This window comes from Bactrocera latifrons, unplaced genomic scaffold (genome assembly GCF_001853355.1).
Source record: "Bactrocera latifrons isolate USDA-ARS-PBARC rearing strain unplaced genomic scaffold, ASM185335v1 scaffold_54, whole genome shotgun sequence".
In the NCBI taxonomy this organism is placed as follows: domain Eukaryota; kingdom Metazoa; phylum Arthropoda; class Insecta; order Diptera; family Tephritidae; genus Bactrocera; species Bactrocera latifrons.
In genome coordinates, this window is record NW_017537201.1 from 296,935 (window position 1) to 316,820 (window position 19,886).

Here is a 19,886-nt window from a genome sequence, read left to right on the forward strand (position 1 = left end):
GGGGCCTCTTTTAAATGAGATTATTGTTGTTGTTGTTTTATAGTGAGAGATCGTTCCTGAAGTAATTTTAAGGTATGGAAACGAGTTGACAATCCTTACCCTGTTTAAACTCCGGATCCGTTCTTGTTACTAGCCACGACTGTCGTGGAAACGGAAAATGGGTTTAATAGTAAAAGTCGCCTGGAGTCCGCCAAAAATTAACATCAAATGTCTCCTAAGAGAATGAAAAAGAGACCAGATTTTGTAGCAGAGGAGAAGTAAGTAAGTAGTAAATTGTTTCTGGAAGTGTAGGTCATGGCGGGGACGTACATCGAATGTTCGTCTTTGGACATTCCTAAGCAGAAAATCAATTCATATTTTGCTTATACAAATGTATGTGCGTTTAAATTTTTTTTTACTTGCTCAAAATGTATGTGTGTGCTTCCTGTTTTGAAACACATGCACAAGTTGTGTCTTAAAATTTTTGTTACAAAAATACATAATGATGTGTGTGTTTCAAAATCTTTGATTTCGTAATGTATAACTGTTTGTCCACTAATTAACTTGTGTAAATATCTAGATCTTTTGATGGATCTTGGCCCCCTCATAAAACGCGATTTCGCAAAAATATAGTGCTAGAAACCTTACTAACGCTTAATATACGAATGTCATAAACTATTTGGGTGATACACTATATACATATAACTTCACTTAGTAAATATTGCTCGGCGTCGCTTCAGATAAGTTGTGAAATATTAAACTCGGTGAAAGTGCTAAAACCCTCATCATCATAAACCAAATGTAAAGATTTTCAGGCATCTTTTAAACTTTAACAAATCAAGTATGTCAAAAATGGTGTTAAAATCCTCGAAAATCGATAACTTTTGTTTAATTAATTTGTAAAAAATATAAAAAATTTGTATATGTACTTTCACTATTCCTAAATCGATTCATATTATTTATTCTGTAAATATGTATTTGCATATTTAATCTGACGCTCAACTCAATTAAAAATACAATTAACTGAAAGCAAAAGAATCTTTCCATAATCGTGCCAAATTGTATCTTATCTCGAAGGTAGTCGGTTCAATTGGCTCTACCGATGTCTAACAACCAAATGTTTACACTTTTTTTATATGAGACATTTGTATATATTTTGTATTTAATTTAATAAACAAAATCACTCTTTGATTTGACCACGCCTCAGTTCCTAAGTCGCTTCGTGATTTATATATAGGGTAGCAACAAAGTTAAATTTTATATTCTAAATTAACCATTACATTGGTTAACAAAATTTACACGGCACATTCTCTTTTCCTGTTAAATTTCTTTTTTATGGAAAGTTTTTTATACTTTCGATAACTCTGTTTTCTTTCCTTTCTTCTTAACATCGATTCGGATCACTATCTTGTTTCAGACAAGATCTGCGCAAACTACTTCGGTATAGGCCTCCTCATCATCGCATATAAGGCTCTATCGAGCGCATTGTGTGAAATATTAAATCGCACCGTCAACAAACTGATTGGATCTTATTAGTGTGGCATTCACCATGTGCCAAATCTTGAAAAAAAAGCCGTGAAGCTGTGTAAACTGACTTTGAGTAATACCAAAAGACCTCTCCGAGCCAAACGAGACTTCAGAGAAAGCGACTATCTACCGTGCGACTTCTTCAATCTACTGCTAGAGAAAATAATTTGAGCTGCATAGCTTAATCGAGCAGATACAATCTTATATTAGAGTGTACAGCTGCTGGCTGTACGCCGATAATATTGATATCAATGGCCTCAACATCCGCGTCATTAGTTCTGCTTTCTCTAGACTAGATAAAGAAGCGAACCGAATGGGTCCGGTAGTGAACGAGGGCTAGACGAAATATCTCCTGTCATCAGACAAACAGTCGTCGCAATTGTGACTAGGCTCCCACGTCACTGTTGACAGTCATAAGTTTGAAGTCGTAAATAATTTCGTCTATGTTGGAATCAGTATTAACACTAACCATAAAATCAGCCCCGAAATCCAACGCAGAATAATCCTTGCCAATAGGTGCTACTTCGGTCTAAGTAGGCAATTGAGAAGTAAAGTCCTATCTCGATGAACAAAGGCTGAGTCGACGTTACAAGCTTTCGAGAGAAATATTCTGTGGAGGATAAGGCTAGGTCACGTCTTCCGATTACATGAAAACACTCCAGCTTTAAAAGTTTTTGACGCAACATATGCCGGTGGATGCAGAAAAAAATGCAGACCTCCACTCCGTTATAAAGACCACGGGGAGAAAATCTTGATTACGCTTGTAATCTCCAGCGAAAAGGAAGAACGACTGACGTGCTGTTGTTAACTTTGCTATAAACGCATAAGCGGTGTCTACTTTAATAAAGAAGTCTGCTTTTCTTTTTTTTTTGGTTAAAACTGATGATTTCATGTTCAACGCTGTTCTGCAACTGCGCGAATCCAAGGAATATTCAGGAGTACAAACAGGAAGAAGATATCCGTCAATTACCTAGTAATGGTACAAGTGCAATAAATAATAGAACCTACTGTTTAAAACATTTAGGGCAATCTTCATCAAATTTTGATATCTCGACAAACAATTCCAAGGTTAGACTTTCACATCTAAGCAACCAGAGGAATTTCGCAAACTAGAAGCTATTTTTAACAAATCCATTCTAATCCCTGGCGGCGTTTACTTTCATTCAAATGTTTCTCTTTAAGATAAAGACAATACGATTTGTCTGAGAAGCTGCGAAGAATGTAAATATATTTGCTACATTCATTTTGTTTGTTTGTGTGCGGCTTTTTCGCCAATCTAAGCAAATATTCTGTTTGATTTCATACCAATGCGATGGTGTGATGAGTGGTTCAAGCTAGAGCAGTAACGTAGGCTCCCAATACAATAAACTATTCATCGCCTAACTTAGCTGAGGTCACATCACACTTAAGCTAATACCAACTGCATGCTAGTAGACAAACTGTTCACTACACCCTTCAAGTTTTGACGAAACGAACAAACAAAAAGCAGCAGCGTTGTTAAACACGTTGAGCTGGAAAAACCAGCAGTTATACAACTCTCCTCCTTTCGTTTGCTTACTCGAGCTATTTTGCGAGACTACAAAGCTTTCTGACACTATTTGAATAACGGTTTAGCGTGCAAAATATTTAATTGAAATATATGAGTGCATATTTTCAAGAAGATTTACACCGGACGTCAGATTTGGATATATTTTTACACATCTTCATATGTACATACATCAATGCCGTCATTACAAGTATATTTCATTAGTCTAACGGCAAAATTTATTATTTGAGTGTACGGCAAATATATAACATCAGCCGACTGTACTATTGCTGTACTGTTTTAACATAACTGTACCCCTTTTCGCGAATACTTTCATATAAATAGCATTACAACTGTTTTGATTTTTTATGCCGAAGCTTTACCTATCTCCGACCGCAGACCATATTTATTTGCCCACGTCCGTATATGTATATGTACCGTTAAATGTATATCAGTTGTAATTATATTTATTTGTCTGCTTAAGTAGAGTTTATAAAACTTTTCCCTTAAGTAATCAGTCAAATTTTAAGCACACAATTAGATGCACCGACACAAATAGAAACAAAAATATGTTAACAGTTATTTACCCAAATGCTATCTCAGCTTCTGGCTTCATATCTCTCTAACTTTTAGATATTTAAATGAAACCGTAGCGAGTCTCTCATGGTATTTTCTGGCGGTTAACAATGGGGTTGAATAACTGAACGCAGATGACAAAAAATAAATCTGTCGCGGTCCTCGAGGGAATTCGTAGTGCAAAAATCTAAAAAGTAGACAAAGTGTAGAAGTTCCTTTTTTTTCTTAAACGCGTAACTAAAAAAAAGTGACTCGAGCAACAAAATGGCGAGAGAGAATAAAGAGGATACTGTGGTTATAGATGAGGCGCTAGAAAGAACGGGTGAGATTCTATCTCTAAATAATAAAGTGGAAATTCATAAGTGTCGGATAATATTTAATCAACAGTGAAATTCATTCGTTCAATTTAGTACAATTTTAAAAATATAGAAAAAAATAATAATAGACTGAAGAGTTGTAAAACAACATCGGATCCTTACGGACATTCATACATTTTAGTTTTGCATTTCCGTTATATCCAAGAAAAAAAGCGAGAATATTGCAATTTTTAACGATCGGTCTACCGCGGTTATGTGAGGAATCCATGCAGATAATAATATCGAGGTGTCTCGTCAAGTGAAAGAACAAAAAGCAAATTTGGTATTCCCATCAAAACAAAATTAGTGTAATTTTGAGTTTCTCCTTCGACACTTCCGAATTTTGCAAAATTTCTTGCTGTTAAAAGTTATCTATTATGCAATACTACTACTACTTTTATCTTTGTACATATTAAAAAAAAAAAAGTTATGTGAATATCTCGCTGAAAAAGTAAAAAAAGAACGTAACATAACCTCAAAATATAGGAAACATAGTGCTTACACCTTGTCTAGAAGCTTAGGACAACTGGTCAACCTACATATTTGTGAGCTTATACATACAGTATGTAGCGCAATTATGCAAATAAAATCACCAATGTTAATTTAATTTGGGCGAATTGAATTACAGTTTTTTTCAAATACAATCTGCAATCCGCCTATAATTTGAAACAATAAAAGAGTAAAAAATTTATTCAGTATTTATTATAAGAAAATATAAAATATTTTGCACGAAACTTTCTCAATTTCGATACAATGCAGTTTTTACTGCTTTGATATTTAGTATAGCCTCCTTTGGCCGCATTTGCCGCTTCAATCCGCTTGGGAACTTGGGCGCTTGGGCTTTTGACTAAGTCTTCACATTTTTTTTAGTGATGGAGTTCCATACTTCTACACATCTAGTAAATAATTCCGCCTTTGTTTTCGGTGGACTGGCATAATTTTTTTTAAGGAGTCTCGATGGTCTAGAACCCTCAAATTAATTGTTTCATGGATTTTTTTAAGGTTTAAAAAAGAGCAAGCAATTTAAAATTTTTACAGTTTACATATACACTTATGAAAAGTACAAAAATTATCTATTTTTAATAAAAAAAAATTCTTGCAATATTAAAAATGGCGTCCAAACAAAGCTATCTTAACAGATGACTCCCGGTGCCGTTGTTGATTTTGACTCTTCTGAACATCTGAAACATAAACACCAAATAAATTATTAATCAGTAGGAGTGCAGCTATCGCTACAACCAAAAAAAAAAAAAAAAAGTTGAAAATTAAAAAAAATTCGCGTTCAGATTCTGAAAACAGCTGTTTTTGAACCTATTTTAGATCGAAAAAAATCAAAGTTCTTAAAATTAAAACTTGATCCTAGTCCCACCGAGACCCCTTAAACAACCCGCAGGTTCTCGATAGGATTAATATCGCTATTTTGCGGTGGAGGGCGTTCCTAGGTAATGAACGAGCGGCTGGTCAGTTGTCTCCGAGCACCTGGAGAGTCAGGACAAACATTTTGATCATTGAGTGGTACAAGCCGAAATGCAAAAAGCAGAGGCACGCGATTAAATTCTGTGTCAAACTCGACAGAGACGTTTGATATGATCAAACAGGATTACTCAGATGTTGCTTTAGCAAGATGTGGTGTATTTCGGTGGCACCAGCCCTTTTTGAAGGTCCGGGAAGAGGTCGCTGATGAGACCGTGCTGGCAGACCCGTGACTTCGACCATTCATTTAATTGCCCAGATGTTAAATTTATCAAAACCTGTGGTCAATGAACTTGAACACGAGAAAGGTGTGCGCAAAGATAATCACAAAAGTGCTCACTGACGACCAGAAATTGCGCCGAGTGGAAGTGTGCCAAACAAATTTTAACATGTGTGGAAGTTTGGGTATGATCCTGACTAATTTTGTTTCTTTGCCTGAAAAGACCGATGAAAGGCAAGCATTTTGAGACGATAGAGGGAATCCAAGCAGCTTGCACCTCGACTCTCAAAGCTATTCCAGAGAATGCTTTCCATGACGCCTTCAATGCTTGGAAATCGGCATCGACGCAGAAGAGGCCAAGTTTGAAAATTTTTAAAGAATTGTAACGATGAGTTCAAGAAATATTTTGAAATCGATTCAGTCCTATTACTTTCTGGACAATCCTCTTATACTCTTTTGTAATAAGTTGTGATTAGTTGAAGCATCGACAGTTTTTTAAGCATACTCTTGAGAAATGTTGACTTCTCTAGAGAAGATACCTCTCACAGTTAGACAGACACCGAATCCGAATTCTAAGCAAATTTTTATGCTAATTTAAAAGAATAGTAATTAATATATAATAATAACAAATATTTTTCAACGTTTTATCTTCTCACAGGTTATGGCAAATTTAACATACTCGTTATTTTATTTTCCGGCTTCGTGCTCAACAATGTGGTGCTCGAATCGGTGGGCGTTAGCTTTGCACTGCCCGTCTTAGAGTGTGACCTGAATCTATCTCACCGAGAGCAGGGCATAATAGGTGCTGTCGCCTTCGCCGGTGTCATTACGAGTTCACACTTTTGGGGATTTCTAGCCGATACCACTGGTCGCAAGCGAATAATGCAACCGGCATTACTTATGGGCTTTTTTATTACCGCGCTCTCAAGTTTGTCGCCAAATTTCATAACCTTCGCTGTGCTGCGTTTTTTAAATGGCATACTGTGAGTATTGTAAACAAATAAAAATATTTTTAATGAGACTATCTGAAATGACAGCCTAACAAGGTAGGTCGAAGAAGCTGAAGAGCATTCGAATTCCATAGCTCAAATTTAGCCTCCATTAAAATTGTGGTAGGATTGTTCGGTCTTACGATTGCTCTGTCGTAGCGACAGAAAACATTATTGAAAATTTTTAGAGGAATGGTGCCGTCTTGACAGTCCTTGGTCGGACAAAAATCCGAGTCCGTTCCGGTTACTAGACCCGACTGTCGTGGAGCAGATTACTCGTATTTATGTGCTAGACTTTTTGACTCCAAAAATGATCTGCAATGTTGTTGAAAACACCCCTGAGCACCATGCCTACGGTGCCGAGTTGAGAGTTCTTGGTCAGATAAAAACCCGGATCCGTTCCGGTAACATAAGCTATTAATTTCTCAAAACCACAATTTTCTGAACTCTTCTTTTTTTAAATAATCTACATTTGAAAGCAGGAATCTTTTTTCCTGTTTTGTTCATTCGAAGTTGGACATCCAAGTTTCGATTACTAATAAGAGATAAATAAACTGAAAAGGAGTAAATCCCTTGGAATCCCAAAAAATAATCATACTCATTATTTTAAAATAATAAACAGCAAAATAGTTCAAAAGATATATATTTCTACAATTCTATCAACAGACTTTCGGCCGGCTCCGCGACGATTTTCGCTTACCTCGGAGAGTTTCATTGCCAAAAATATCGCAGTGGCGCAATGTTAGGCAGTGCTTTGGTAAGTGCAGTTGTCTCAATATTCTTCCCCGTCATCGCCTGGCTATTCATCAATCAAAACTGGGAATTCCACGTGCCCTTCATTAACATAGTTTTCAAACCATGGCGTTCTTATTTCTTGGCCTGCGGTGTGCCAGGATTTATATGTGGTTTGTCAATGTTTTTCCTGCCGGAGAGTCCGAAGTATCTACTAACTGCCGGCAGGCCCGAAGAAGCTATAGAAGTCTTGAAGTGTATGCATAGTATTAATCTTAAGAGCAAGGACCGTGACAACACGTATAAGGTTTGTGCTTAAAAATGTTCCCTTAGGACTTTTTTTTATTTTCTACTAATATTTGCAGGTTACCACCTTACTGCCGGACGCCGACACGCCGATAGCAAAAGTGAAAGGTTTAGAAAAGGACAAATCTCTACTGACATCCATACTGAAGTCCATGTGGCAACAGACCGCACCACTTTTTATGCGCGAGCACTTGAGGAAGACCTTTCTGTGTAGTCTAATATTATATATATTATTCTTCAGCGCGCACGGCGTCTATATGTGGTTCCCGTATATTCTAAATAACACCATGCAATATACGGAAAAGTTTACCGAGCCACTGCGCATTTGTGACATTATCAAATTCGTACGTTCGGGAAATCTTACGGGTGTGGAAGCAGTTGTAAGTACCACCATGGGACCTTGGTACATGGTTGAGTTTATAATGTTGTTGTGATATTTTTACATGGACAGCATGGACAGACTGAAGGGTGCGCAATGCATTTGGAATTATCAACATACATGCATACCATATTCCTGGAAATTATATATGTATCTCTGCTACTGACCATTATGTTTGTCATTAATCGAGTTGGACGAAAGCCAATGCTTTGTAAGTACCCACAATATGACTTCTCCGCAAATATCATCTAATAATTTATTTCTTGTAGTTATAATCCTTTTTGTTTGTGGAACTTGTGGCATTTTAGCCTTTACCATACAAATACCGTTGCTGGCCATTTATCTCTTCGTCATTCAGCTTTCCTGCGGTCTTGGCACAACGGTGCTCAATGCCATTTCTGTCGAAATATTCCCTACAAATTTAAGGTAAATTATAGAATGTGTCTCAAATCACAATTAGTTAATGGGTTATGTAACAATTTTAAGCATACTTTGTGGGTTTCGTCTGTTTACGGAACATTGGATTTAATAAAATATGTAAAGGTTGAGTAAAGGTAGGGTTAAGTCGTGAAGGTACTAAATCCATTTGAGCATCTTCAAAGCAGAGGTCTTTGTCATAAGTCAATCATTTCTTCTTTTTGCTATGTGGCGCCAATTGGAGATTCCAAGCGAACTCCTCTGCTTCGCCGGGCGGGTACAGCATCGAATACTTTTAGAGCACGAGTGTTTTCGTGCATTCGGACGGCATGACCTAGCCAGCGCAGCCGTTGTCTTTTAATTTGCTGAACTATGTCAATGTCATCGTATATCTCATACAGCTCATCATTTCATCGAATGCACGCATCGCGCTTGGCAAACGCACAAAGGACCATCTTCCGCTGTACCTATCTCTAGAAAACTCCATCGTTAATGGCTTTTCACCATATAACAGGACGGGAATAATGAATGACTTATAGAGTTTGGTTTTCGAGGCTGGAATTGTTGTTGCTGTTAATACTGGTTCTAAGATAGGCGAAGTTATCTACTAATCAGTCTACATATATCTATCAAATGAATGAATTTTACAAATTTTTAAAACGTATCCTTGTCACACCTAATATTGTACACATATTTAAATTTAATTTAATATTTGTATTAAATTCTATAATTTCTTTTAGGGGCATGGCTGTTTGCATATCTCTGATGATCGGACGTATTGGCAGCGTCTCGGGATCCAATATTTTGGGTTTACTCATTGAAACACATTGCGAGCTGGCGCTCTATAGCCCAGCGGTGGCGCTAATCATTGCCGGCGCTTTAGGTTTCCTTTTGCCGAGCTCCAACAACCCCGTTGCTAAGCCAAAAGATTTGGAAAGTACTTCATAACTTACCTGTTAAATCAAGCTAACTGTTAATTTTTTGAACACGCAAATGTAGTTTGGAATAAATTCATTTAAGTAAAAGGTGATAATTTGATGAAACATTTACTGCGTAGATATATTTAAATAATCATAAATAATAAATATTTTATATTTTTCTTAGTCCAAATTTTTGTTGTAACAGTTATTTTGACTATGTGTAGTACTGAGATTAGATAATGTCATCCAGTCCATGTGTTACAACTAACCGAGTTGAAATTTGGAAGTAGCGCTTCGGAAGTAGAATTAGAAGCACAGAGGCAGCGCTGTATTTCAGTAATACTACATTGTGGACAGCATTTATACCCCAAGCAGGGTATATTAAGTTTTCCACGGCATTTGTAACAATCAGAAGGAAGCATTGGACTCCTTATAAAGCATATAGTAAGTCTCACTGTCTGTATAAGCGCGATCTAGAATCTAGTTTTTGAGATATTGATCTCATTTGCACACACGTTTCTTCCCCCAAGAAGCTGATCATTTCAGGAAATCGCCGATATGGGATCACTATAGCATATAGCTGTCCTACAAACTTGCCGATCAAACTAAAGCCTAAGATAAAAACCACGAAAGTTCCAAAGCAACGCTATAATCTGTAAAATAAAATTCAAATTGGTTCACTTTAGCCATACAATCTGATCTATCAAAATCGATATAAAGATCTTTTTTTTCTATTTTATTCCATAAGAAATGTACCTATGAAGGATATAATAGCTTCGATGAAGTCGAAACTAATATATTTTCCATTTCATTGTTATTTTCGAACCAGACGGGGTTAAATCCCCACAAAACCATCTTTGATCGGATAAAATCGCTTGTAAATCGGTATGAAGGAATGATGGATTTTCTTATTATATATTAAATAAATTACAACCTGATTATCTGCCTGATGACATAAAGTTTTATTGTCCAAATGTATGTATTTCGAAAAAAAAATCTGGTTTACACTATTTTCTTTGAGAAGAAACACAGCCCAATTTAATTTGTTTCAAACTTTTTAAACTTGGAATCAATTATTTCACATATGTATGTTTGTATACAATATACATTTACTTCTTTGATTCAACACTATTTAATTAGACATACAAGTTTACTTACTTTCGAAACCGATTAATAATACCATAAAATTTTAATTCAACGCTAAAACACACTTATTAAAATATAATTACTCTGCTAGTGCACACCCAAACATGCATACCTACGTATGTGTGTTTTCAATTCACACCTATTACAGTCACAGTATAACTTCGTATATCACATTATTGATTTTCAAATCTATTTTAATTCACCACAATCAGCAATGACAATTTTCTTCATCGGCCCACCGCTTGCACAGCCCAAAGCCTCCATAGCCTTTACGACCTCCATCCCTTGAATGACCTGCCCAAAAACTACATGTTGCCCGTCCAGCCAAGGTGTCTTTACAGTGCAAATAAAGAACTGTGAGCCATTGGTGTTCGGTCCGGCATTGGCCATAGACAAAACACCGGGTATGGTGTGCTTCAATTTGAAGTTTTCATCCTTGAATGTATTGCCATAAATGGACTTTCCACCAGTGCCATCATGGTTCGTGAAATCACCACCTTGACACATGAAATTCGGTATTACGCGATGGAATGTGCATCCCTTATAGCCAAATCCCTTCTTACCGGTGCACAAAACGCGAAAATTCTCAGCAGTTTTGGGTACAACATCCTTACGGAGCTGGAAATAACCATTTGCCACTTGAGCTCAAAACTTATTGAATCTTTTGATAAATTCTGAGATCTACAAAATATGTGCTGATGCCATTAGTTCAACGGTACCTTAATGCTTCCAAAAAAATATGCGCACATGCGTGTAAAAGCTGTGATGTTTATGTAGTAGTGCAATCCAAATCATAACTAATACTATTTGATATATTTTATAATTTTATTTTAAATGATTTATGGAGATTGTAAATAAATTCATTAAATAACGCAGTCGACATCGAGATCATTCCAACACAACAACCAAACCAAGCTCACAAAATGTGTTTAAAACTAAAAACAGTAGAGCAATAATAATTTCATTATTCCAAAACACCAGAGTCGGCAATTACAATCTTGCGCTTAGTCTTGCCAGAAGCCGAACCGAAACCTTCAATTTTCTTCACAATATCCAAGCCCTCGACGACCTTGCCGAAAACTACATGCTTATTATCCAACCATTCAGTTTTTTCAGTGCAAATGAAAAATTGAGAGCCATTTGTATTCGGGCCAGCATTTGCCATGGATAGTGTACCAGGACCTTCGTGTTTTAAAGAAAAATTCTCATCCTTAAATTTGGTACCATAAATAGACTTGCCACCAGTGCCATTGTTATCGGTGAAGTCGCCACCCTGACACATGAAATTCGGTATGACGCGATGAAAAGCGGAACCTTTGTAACCGTAGCCTTTTTCGCCGGTGCATAAAGCACGAAAATTTTCACAAGTCTTTGGTACAACATCTGAACGAAGCTGTAATTTCGGAAAAATTTATTTACTTTTGGCAAAACAATTAAATTTGCATTATCAATAGACATTTTCGGACTAAAAATATGTATATAGTTATCTAAATTATTTCATTCATATTATAATATATGTATATCATATACCAGGATATGTCTGCTCAAATATTAGAACTACTCAGCAAACATTAGGTTTAGAAGGAATATTATTCCTACAAAAAAAAAAAAAAAAAATTTATTCTTCGCAAAAATTTGAAAATAAAACAAAAAATTGTGATTATTCTAATAGAGTTCCAAATTGAATTTTTATTCGCTCATGATAGAAAAAATAAACTGCAGGGGAATCATTATTAAACTCATGTTTCCAAACACTTTACTAGAAAGTCGAAGTATTGATAAATTTAAATGCGACAATGCTGCTTGAATGTTACATTATACTTAGCTATTTCTTTTAGCTTTTATATATATTTATATTTTAGTGTGTTGTGTTTAGTTTATAACGCTGCTTAAAGCGCTCCAGACTCAGCGACGACAATCTTCTTGCTGGTCTTGCCAGATTGTGAACCCAAACCCTCAATAGCTTTAACTACATCCATGCCTTCGACAACCTTGCCGAAAACAACATGCTTGTTGTCCAACCAAGCTGTCTTCACAGTACAAATAAAGAACTGCGAGCCGTTGGTGTTGGGTCCAGCGTTAGCCATTGACAAAATACCGGGTTCGGTGTGCTTCAAGGAGAAGTTCTCATCAGCAAACTTAGCGCCATAGATTGATTTGCCTCCAGTGCCATTGTGGTTTGTGAAATCACCACCTTGACACATGAAGTTGGGGATCACACGGTGGAAACAGGAGCCTTTATAACCGAAGCCTTTTTCGCCGGTGCACAAGGCACGGAAATTCTCAGCAGTTTTGGGCACAACATCGGGGCGGAGCTGTAACATATTACAAGTTTATTTATAAAGATTAGCAATTTCGATGTTAGGATTTCATTAATAATTTTAGCTTATTTACGGATTACACAAAACACCAACACACGTCAAATTTAACACATTTCGCAACTAGCATTCATGAATTCATTAACAAAATCACAACAATCTCCAATAAACGCAAGCAAAAAATTGTAAACATTGTTACACATAAACACACATATTTCCAAGTGTCAAATTTGCATACAAAGAGTTTCGTTAAATTTCACACCAAATGTGTTCCTTACAAAATCTCATAGAAATAAGATAAGCTATATAGTTTAATTTAATTTAATATAAGTTCACATAATTTACACAAATTATTCGAAATCTGTAAATCTTTGAATTGTTTTATTCCAATTGTCCTGAATCTTCGATGAGAATTTTCTTAGATGTTTTGCCCGATTGACTACCAAGTGCTTCGATACGTTTCACAACATCTATTCCTTCCACCACCTGTCCAAACACGACATGGCGATTGTCCAACCATGTAGTTTTCACGGTACATACAAAAAACTGCGATCCATTGGTATTTGGTCCAGCATTGGCCATGGATAGAATGCCGGGTCCGGTATGTTTTAAAGTGAAATTTTCATCATCAAACTTATTGCCGAAGATTGATTTGCCGCCAGTGCCATTGTGTTGTGTGAAGTCACCGCCTTGGCACATGAAATTCGGTATGACTCGATGAAAGCACGATCCTTTATAGCCGAAACCTTTTTCACCAGTGCACAAGGCACGGAAATTCTCGGAAGTTTTGGGCACAACATCTGTTCGAAGCTACAAGAACGATGTATAAGAATTTTGTACAAACATATATAAAGGAACCTCCTGCATAAGTACTAATTATACCAAATTATAATTTTATTAAACTAATAATTTTTACATATCAACATTTTCACATGAATACAATTGTAATAAATTAATTTTTACAAAATACATACATACATACATGGTTTAATAATCTCAGAAGTAAAAAACAAAGCCTCTGTCGAATACTTGTTTCTAAAACATGACATCAAATGAAATTTGCGTTACGTAAGCTATTTTATAAGCGGTTTATAATAAACAACAAAGTGAAACATTCATATACATGTATGCAGTTATGACTCAATAATCAGCCACCTACAGTAGCAAAGACATTTGTTGAATTGTAGAAAGGTACAAAAAAAAAAGGGTAAAATAACCATTAATGACAATCGGTTCTAACATGATAGTTAAATTATTTATTGTATACGACTATATATCATAGATATTGTCCTTGTTGTGGCATAATTCTGGTGGTAAATAACATAAATAATTTAAAAATTTCGATTATAGAAAATCCTTTACTTTGGAAAGTTACCACATTTATTGTTATCGATCGATAAGCCGTTCCAGTTGGTATACAGATCATGCATTTGATATTTAAACCAAAACATTTTAAAATGATGCTAATGTAGGCAGGTGTGTTATAGCATGACTGAGTACAATTTTATGCTCCCAAATAAAAATACACAAATTTACAACCATTTGGAGTATCTAATTAAGCCCCAACATTTAGCCCAAACATACAAACGGTTCATGCAAAATTAAGGACAGGAGGCGTAGCCTCATGACACGTCGCGACACTATTCACTGCCTGATAAATGCTGTCTCACAACCAAACTTGCCTACATTATTCATACATATGGAGATAAAATTGCACGCAGACATAGAAATTAATATACAAATATTGTAATGGCCCAACATGAAATTGCAGCAATTATTTAGGTAAAAGAATTTCAGTCAACTGGGTTTTACTTTAAATTTTTTCACAAGGTTAGAGGTATTAAGTCTGTCAATAAATAAACCAAATATTGTAATGAATCCAATGATTACCCGAGAAATCAAACTAAAATAACCCACACATTGTAATATACATATGTACACAGGTAACGAATTTATATATAAACCTTTAGAAAAATCCGAAGAAACATTTAAATATAATTTATTATAAAATTACTATGTACATATTTTTAGCATTAACAATAGTTCTTATTAAATCACTCCTTCCTAATTATGTAGATAAAAAATTTGTGAAGGTAAAAAGATGGAACCTACAGAACATCTAAAGACTATATATTATTCAAAGATAAATAAACGATATTCCGATAACTTACTCGTACACATCTTTAAAATACAATTTGAGTAAATGTAGTATTTTGTAAAAAAAAATTACTATTTTATAAAAAAAAATGTTATTTATAAAAAAAAATGCGTGTTTAGATTTAAAGTATAACCCGAGATTCATTTAATAATAATAATAATAAAATAAAACCAAATTCAATCGAAAAATGTAGCATGTATACCACAAAAAAATCAATATTTAAAATTAAAACTTTGGATACTGCCCATTGAAACTATAGATACAAAAGGTAGGTGACATATTCACATCCCTTTCCTATACCATTTACTAGAATCGTACAATGCCATTTACAACTTGTTCACTCAAGGTCACATGGTCATTTCGGCCATACACGTTTATTAAGTATACACGTGCAATATGCATATACAAATAACAAATATGTTAAATTGATATCGATGCACACCCATCAAACACACAATATAATGTAGTTTTTACGATTTGCTAAAAAGTGAGATTGGTAAGGTAGGCAATGGAAAATTACTATAAGTCTCCCCTTTATAATATTACTCACACATTAATATACCTATTCTCAATATAATACAAGCAGAGCTGCAAACATCGGCATTTACACGATTTCAAGTCAACAGCATGAACACTCACCGAGTATCCAACCGGCCATTAACAGACATATGTATCATTGGAACTGATTAAATAAAAATAGAAACGATTATAATCAAAACACTTAAGCCCTTTGAAATGCAATTTAAAGAATACTTTCTAGATTATTCAAATTAACACGTGTCACCGCTACCTTAAATAAACCATTTGCCTCCACTACAGCCGCTTCAAGAACTAATAGCAAATACTGATAGCGAATAAGGAACGGCCTTTAAACATAAAAAAACAAAAAAAACATCACTCGATTTACTCCAATATATGGAATTAGAATAAATACTAAAGAATAAATTATAAACAGGCCACTTAACCAAAAGTTGGCGTCATCGGCCACCGCATAACCAACACATGCAAAATCCGGCGAAAGCAAGCTCTACGTGTGTATTCTCGTATGTATACATATGCGCAACGATGTAGAGAAATTGCACTGGGGCCCCGCCATTCGCAACTACCTACATATCACATATCCACATACTTGTAAGTTACAATTTAATCACACATTTCTCTCAAATTAATCGTACTTTTCTACATTTGGTCATTTCATCATAACCTCAAACTTGAAAATGTTACTGTTCCTTCGATTAAAAACCTCACACATTTTAACGTTTTCACCATCACTTATTCACTCAGACCACATTTAATTCTAGACGGCTAATTAGACATACTTAAAATTATGAAAATTCTAGGTTACATGGATGAAATGATGTATCTCCTAAATTTTCATTAACATATGGTGATTGGAAATGCAATGCTTACCTCCATAACGATGCGTCCAAGCGGCTGTCCGTCAGCAGTCATATCAAAAAATACACGGGGAAGACCCATTTTGCCCTTATTGCTTTTACTGCTATTACTTACGAAACGAACACCAAGAAATCCTATTTGAGACTGAAATTCAAAATGAAGCTGCCCGACTTCGATTCCGGTTTGTAGAAAATTCGATTTTTTTGCCAAGATGGCGAGCGGTCGTTGCTGGCGGCAGCAGCCTCGTAACAGTGTTGCTGTTGCACCGAAAAGCGCCATTTTCACTCGATAACAACACGTGCGAATAGAAAAGACCGATTAATGTTTGAGTACACTCAAATTCCAGAACACACCCAAGAAAAGACTTGCAGCCGGTTTATCTACTGGACAATGGAAAAAATATTAGCTATTTTATTTACCGTTTGCCGGTCAAGATTAGTGTTACCTAATCATTTTTCTTAGTGATGGAAATTTTGCTATCGCTTTTTAGCAAGACAGCGTTCTTGAATATACAGAGTTGCAATTCCTTTACCTAAAGAGTATAAAACAATGAATGCATTAACCACAAATAGTTATTCATTAATTTAGACTTACAAAAAAGAATAAAAGAGAATTTAGAAATTATAATAGCACAACACCCACATATATTTTTAATTCAAATATAAACATTACCAATATATTATTAAAATAAAGAACAATTATATTTTTCCGCTGCTTCATATTGAGTATATTTGACACTCTAAGCATCTCTGAGGGTTGACAAGTTATACATTTTTATGAAGATATTCTCTTACCAATGACATTCAACAGACTTGGCAGCATCGTTGCCCATACTGGACCTCGAAGGATGCATTTGCTTTGTTGAAGAAAACACCAATTTGACAATCGAGTATATATTTTGTAAGAAAAATAAAATATTGAATTTTTCAAAACTAGAAAAGAAATCAAGTTTGTCAACGAAAACACACAAATCTTTCTAAAGTTATAAATTACAAGTTCAAAACTAAAATTAAGGTATGATATCAGGATATGTTGACCTTCAAAATAATTCACTCATATCGTAAATAACAATCACTTTAATGATTGCTAGACAAGCATAAAGACAAATTGAAAAACTTTGATTCTTATATAGAATGCCCATGGGAGCAGAGCCTGTTTATCAACCGACAACCGTCTCGGTCTCCTACGAACCACGACCAGGAAGAAACAATGTCCGTTTACTACCATTTAAAATACTGAGGAATTCGCGATTTCAGGTACTGGTTAAAACTTTTATAATATTACTAAAGTGATATTAAGCTTGACTTAATTTACTTATTGGTGATTAAAGTGGAATTTTAAATGGCTTTCTACACAAAATAATCAACATAAGTTTTGTAGGATAATATATATTTTTTGAGTTTTTTATTTATTTTTCGGATCCTCCTAAATTTATGCTTTTAATAAGCAAATTATTTTTGAGCGTTCACTTACTTATGTATGTGTGTACTTATATTGTTTAAAAGGGATTGTGCAAACGATCATGAAAAACTCAATTGTTCACGCATTCTGCTGTATAAATGTTCACACATATGTTTATATACGCATATATGTACATATGTATGTCGTGCTAAGAAACGTAACCATGCAGTGTCTAATATACTATAGTAAAAATGCATTTAATGCCATACCACTTTATAAATAAAGATTTATTTTCATTGCCTTCATTCATTATTTTTAATTCTAATTACGACTACTTCCAGCTATTTCTGCTGATCTTTGGACTGTTGTCTATTGCAACTGGTGTAGCAATCTTTTCTAGCGCTTTAGCAAGCATGCCCCGTAATTTGTTTTACAATAGGCATACCGAAGATCTCCCCGACAACGATATTGTGGTGACCTGTTCAGAAATTCCAACCAGAATTATTGTACTGGTTGTATTCTTCACAGTAACCGGTGTAGTATGCATTGGTAAGTGCACAGTTTTTATTCTTTTCATCTTATTGCATTTCTTAACATGTTAAATTGTTGCATACTTTTAGGAGTCTATGCATCAGTTGCTGATTGGCGACGTAATTGTGTTTGCCGCTGCCCATTATTTGATAAAAAGAAATCATTAGCCAGACAACTGCAGTGCCAGAATGGAGTTGGTTGTGGCGAAGGCATAATGGCGTTAAATCCTTCGACAGATCCGCTGGTTTCACATACACAATACGCACCGGTATCAGAGCTGCCACATCGAGGCGACGAAGAAGAACGCAGAAATTTGATGCCCGACAACAAAGATTGGTGATTTTATCATTTATCGTACATAAGTTGTTTTTAGAGAATCACACTTTACTATTATTAGCATGTATATTTATAAATGTTGTTCTCTTCTAATATTTATAGTCTCAGTAGCGCTGAAGAATCGGACCGCATGTTGGAACCAGATCCACGTATTGTTTTGCGGCCAATGGGTCGCTTAGACGATGCTTAAGATCGACCGAAAAGGAGGAAATTGGACAAATTGTGCAGCTGGCTGACGAAGTATGTACTCATATTTTGTGTACCCACTAAATTATTACAATTTTAATTATGTTAAGCTGGTTAGAGCGGTGTATTAGGTAAATAACACTTTTTTAATATTTCAAATGCTTTAAATAATATATTAAGTGAGATTTTTTTATTTCTGTTGATCTTCTTAAGCATCCAGGATGTATTAAATTTTCACAGAATAAGAATTTTTAGCTCTCAATTATGTAATAAATTGAATTTTACATTGGCTTATTTAGCAAAAGAATTGAAATAATCTCGTAGTTGTTAAGCTGCTATTTATTGCTTAGACAAAGTTCAGCAATTTGTTGATCCACGCACACACAAAAACACATTAATTTGTGTAAAATTAAAATGATAAAAAAAAATTTAAAAAAAAAAAAAAAAATTGAATTATGTAACTACAAATAAGTAACTCTAAATTATTAGTATTTTTGGAAAATGTCAGTTCACATATTTATAAGTATTTATAAATAAAGCACTTGAACAGTACACGCAAACGAAGCTCGAAATCATTTGGAACTGTTTATCTTGTGCAAACAATATTTTACTCTAAACGTATTTGTTGTAATTCAATTACGTACATAATTTGCTTTCATAATCAATAAAATAACGTAAATACTTATTTTTTAAATCAAATAACGGTGTAGTTCATTATTTGTATTAAATAAAAAAATATCGAGCATTCTAGGTGAGCTTTTGATAACCGGCACAACAACAACTTTTGAAAGGTTTTAATCTTATTTGCTGTAATATGAATACCCAGAGTGTCTGCCATGAGCCACAGTGCTTAGTCACCGATGAACTGACACAAAAAGGTGGGGTCCGAATAATTTGGATGTATGTCCTGGGATAGACGTTTACCGTTGTATTATTCACTAGAACGAATTAGGCATCGTTCCGACGACAGTCGGGTCTACGTAACCGGAACGGACTCGGATTTTTATCCGTCC

The 19,886-nt window shown here is 35.0% G+C and overlaps 5 protein-coding genes and 1 pseudogene across 6 annotated transcripts; 2 read left to right on the forward strand and 4 right to left on the reverse strand.

The window, feature by feature from the left end:
* Positions 1–3,705: 3,705 nt before the first annotated feature.
* On the forward strand, positions 3,706–9,589 carry LOC108974204 (synaptic vesicle glycoprotein 2B-like). The gene is made up of 7 exons (XM_018941908.1): positions 3,706–3,929; positions 6,315–6,639; positions 7,312–7,684; positions 7,743–8,063; positions 8,135–8,273; positions 8,332–8,488; positions 9,220–9,589. Exons 1-7 carry the CDS (start codon positions 3,872–3,874, stop codon positions 9,425–9,427), a joined length of 1,581 nt encoding a protein of 526 aa, XP_018797453.1. The 5' UTR covers positions 3,706–3,871; the 3' UTR covers positions 9,428–9,589.
* Positions 9,590–10,337: 748 nt separating this feature from the next.
* LOC108974229 (peptidyl-prolyl cis-trans isomerase 1-like) lies at positions 10,338–11,209 on the reverse strand. The gene has a single exon (XM_018941936.1). The coding sequence runs from the start codon at positions 11,050–11,052 to the stop codon at positions 10,735–10,737; it is 318 nt and encodes a 105-aa protein (XP_018797481.1). The 5' UTR covers positions 11,053–11,209; the 3' UTR covers positions 10,338–10,734.
* Positions 11,210–11,351: 142 nt separating this feature from the next.
* Positions 11,352–12,112, reverse strand: LOC108974228 (annotated as a pseudogene).
* An 87-nt stretch (positions 12,113–12,199) lies between these two features.
* On the reverse strand, positions 12,200–12,869 carry LOC108974227 (peptidyl-prolyl cis-trans isomerase-like). Its single transcript, XM_018941935.1, has one exon. The coding sequence runs from the start codon at positions 12,867–12,869 to the stop codon at positions 12,435–12,437; it is 435 nt and encodes a 144-aa protein (XP_018797480.1). The 3' UTR covers positions 12,200–12,434.
* A 301-nt stretch (positions 12,870–13,170) lies between these two features.
* On the reverse strand, positions 13,171–16,863 carry LOC108974230 (peptidyl-prolyl cis-trans isomerase-like). The gene is made up of 2 exons (XM_018941937.1): positions 16,432–16,863; positions 13,171–13,673 (listed from the first exon to the last, which is right to left on the reverse strand). The coding sequence occupies exons 1-2, from the start codon at positions 16,696–16,698 to the stop codon at positions 13,245–13,247; spliced, it is 696 nt and encodes a 231-aa protein (XP_018797482.1). The 5' UTR covers positions 16,699–16,863; the 3' UTR covers positions 13,171–13,244.
* Positions 16,864–17,159: 296 nt separating this feature from the next.
* On the forward strand, positions 17,160–19,572 carry LOC108974231. 2 transcript variants are annotated; one of them, XM_018941939.1, is made up of 5 exons: positions 17,160–17,433; positions 17,552–17,675; positions 18,162–18,369; positions 18,441–18,705; positions 18,790–18,874. In XM_018941939.1, exons 2-4 carry the CDS (start codon positions 17,553–17,555, stop codon positions 18,689–18,691), a joined length of 582 nt encoding a protein of 193 aa, XP_018797484.1. In that variant the 5' UTR covers positions 17,160–17,433; position 17,552; the 3' UTR covers positions 18,692–18,705; positions 18,790–18,874. The 2 variants fall into 2 exon arrangements, with proteins under 2 accessions (XP_018797484.1, XP_018797483.1); XM_018941938.1 differs by having other exon boundaries at positions 17,165–17,433; positions 18,441–18,687; positions 18,790–19,572.
* The last annotated feature ends 314 nt before the right edge of the window (positions 19,573–19,886 follow it).

Bases quoted from the DNA above. Each gene is read 5' to 3' on its own strand.
- LOC108974230 (XM_018941937.1), bottom strand. From the start codon at position 16,698: ATGGCGCTTTTCGGTGCAACAGCAACACTGTTACGAGGCTGCTGCCGC. The intron at 13,674-16,431 runs GTAAGCATTGCA...TCGTTCTTGTAG, and splicing joins TTGGACGCATCGTTATGGAG to CTTCGAACAGATGTTGTGCC.
- LOC108974229 (XM_018941936.1), bottom strand. From the start codon at position 11,052: ATGTGTCAAGGTGGTGATTTCACGAACCATGATGGCACTGGTGGAAAG.
- LOC108974227 (XM_018941935.1), bottom strand. From the start codon at position 12,869: ATGTTACAGCTCCGCCCCGATGTTGTGCCCAAAACTGCTGAGAATTTC.
- LOC108974204 (XM_018941908.1), top strand. From the start codon at position 3,872: ATGGCGAGAGAGAATAAAGAGGATACTGTGGTTATAGATGAGGCGCTA. The intron at 6,640-7,311 runs GTGAGTATTGTA...TTCTATCAACAG, and splicing joins CGTTTTTTAAATGGCATACT to ACTTTCGGCCGGCTCCGCGA. The intron at 8,274-8,331 runs GTAAGTACCCAC...TATTTCTTGTAG, and splicing joins TGGACGAAAGCCAATGCTTT to TTATAATCCTTTTTGTTTGT.
- LOC108974231 (XM_018941938.1), top strand. From the start codon at position 17,553: ATGCCCATGGGAGCAGAGCCTGTTTATCAACCGACAACCGTCTCGGTC. The intron at 18,370-18,440 runs GTAAGTGCACAG...GCATACTTTTAG, and splicing joins AACCGGTGTAGTATGCATTG to GAGTCTATGCATCAGTTGCT. The intron at 18,688-18,789 runs GTGATTTTATCA...TAATATTTATAG, and splicing joins ATGCCCGACAACAAAGATTG to TCTCAGTAGCGCTGAAGAAT.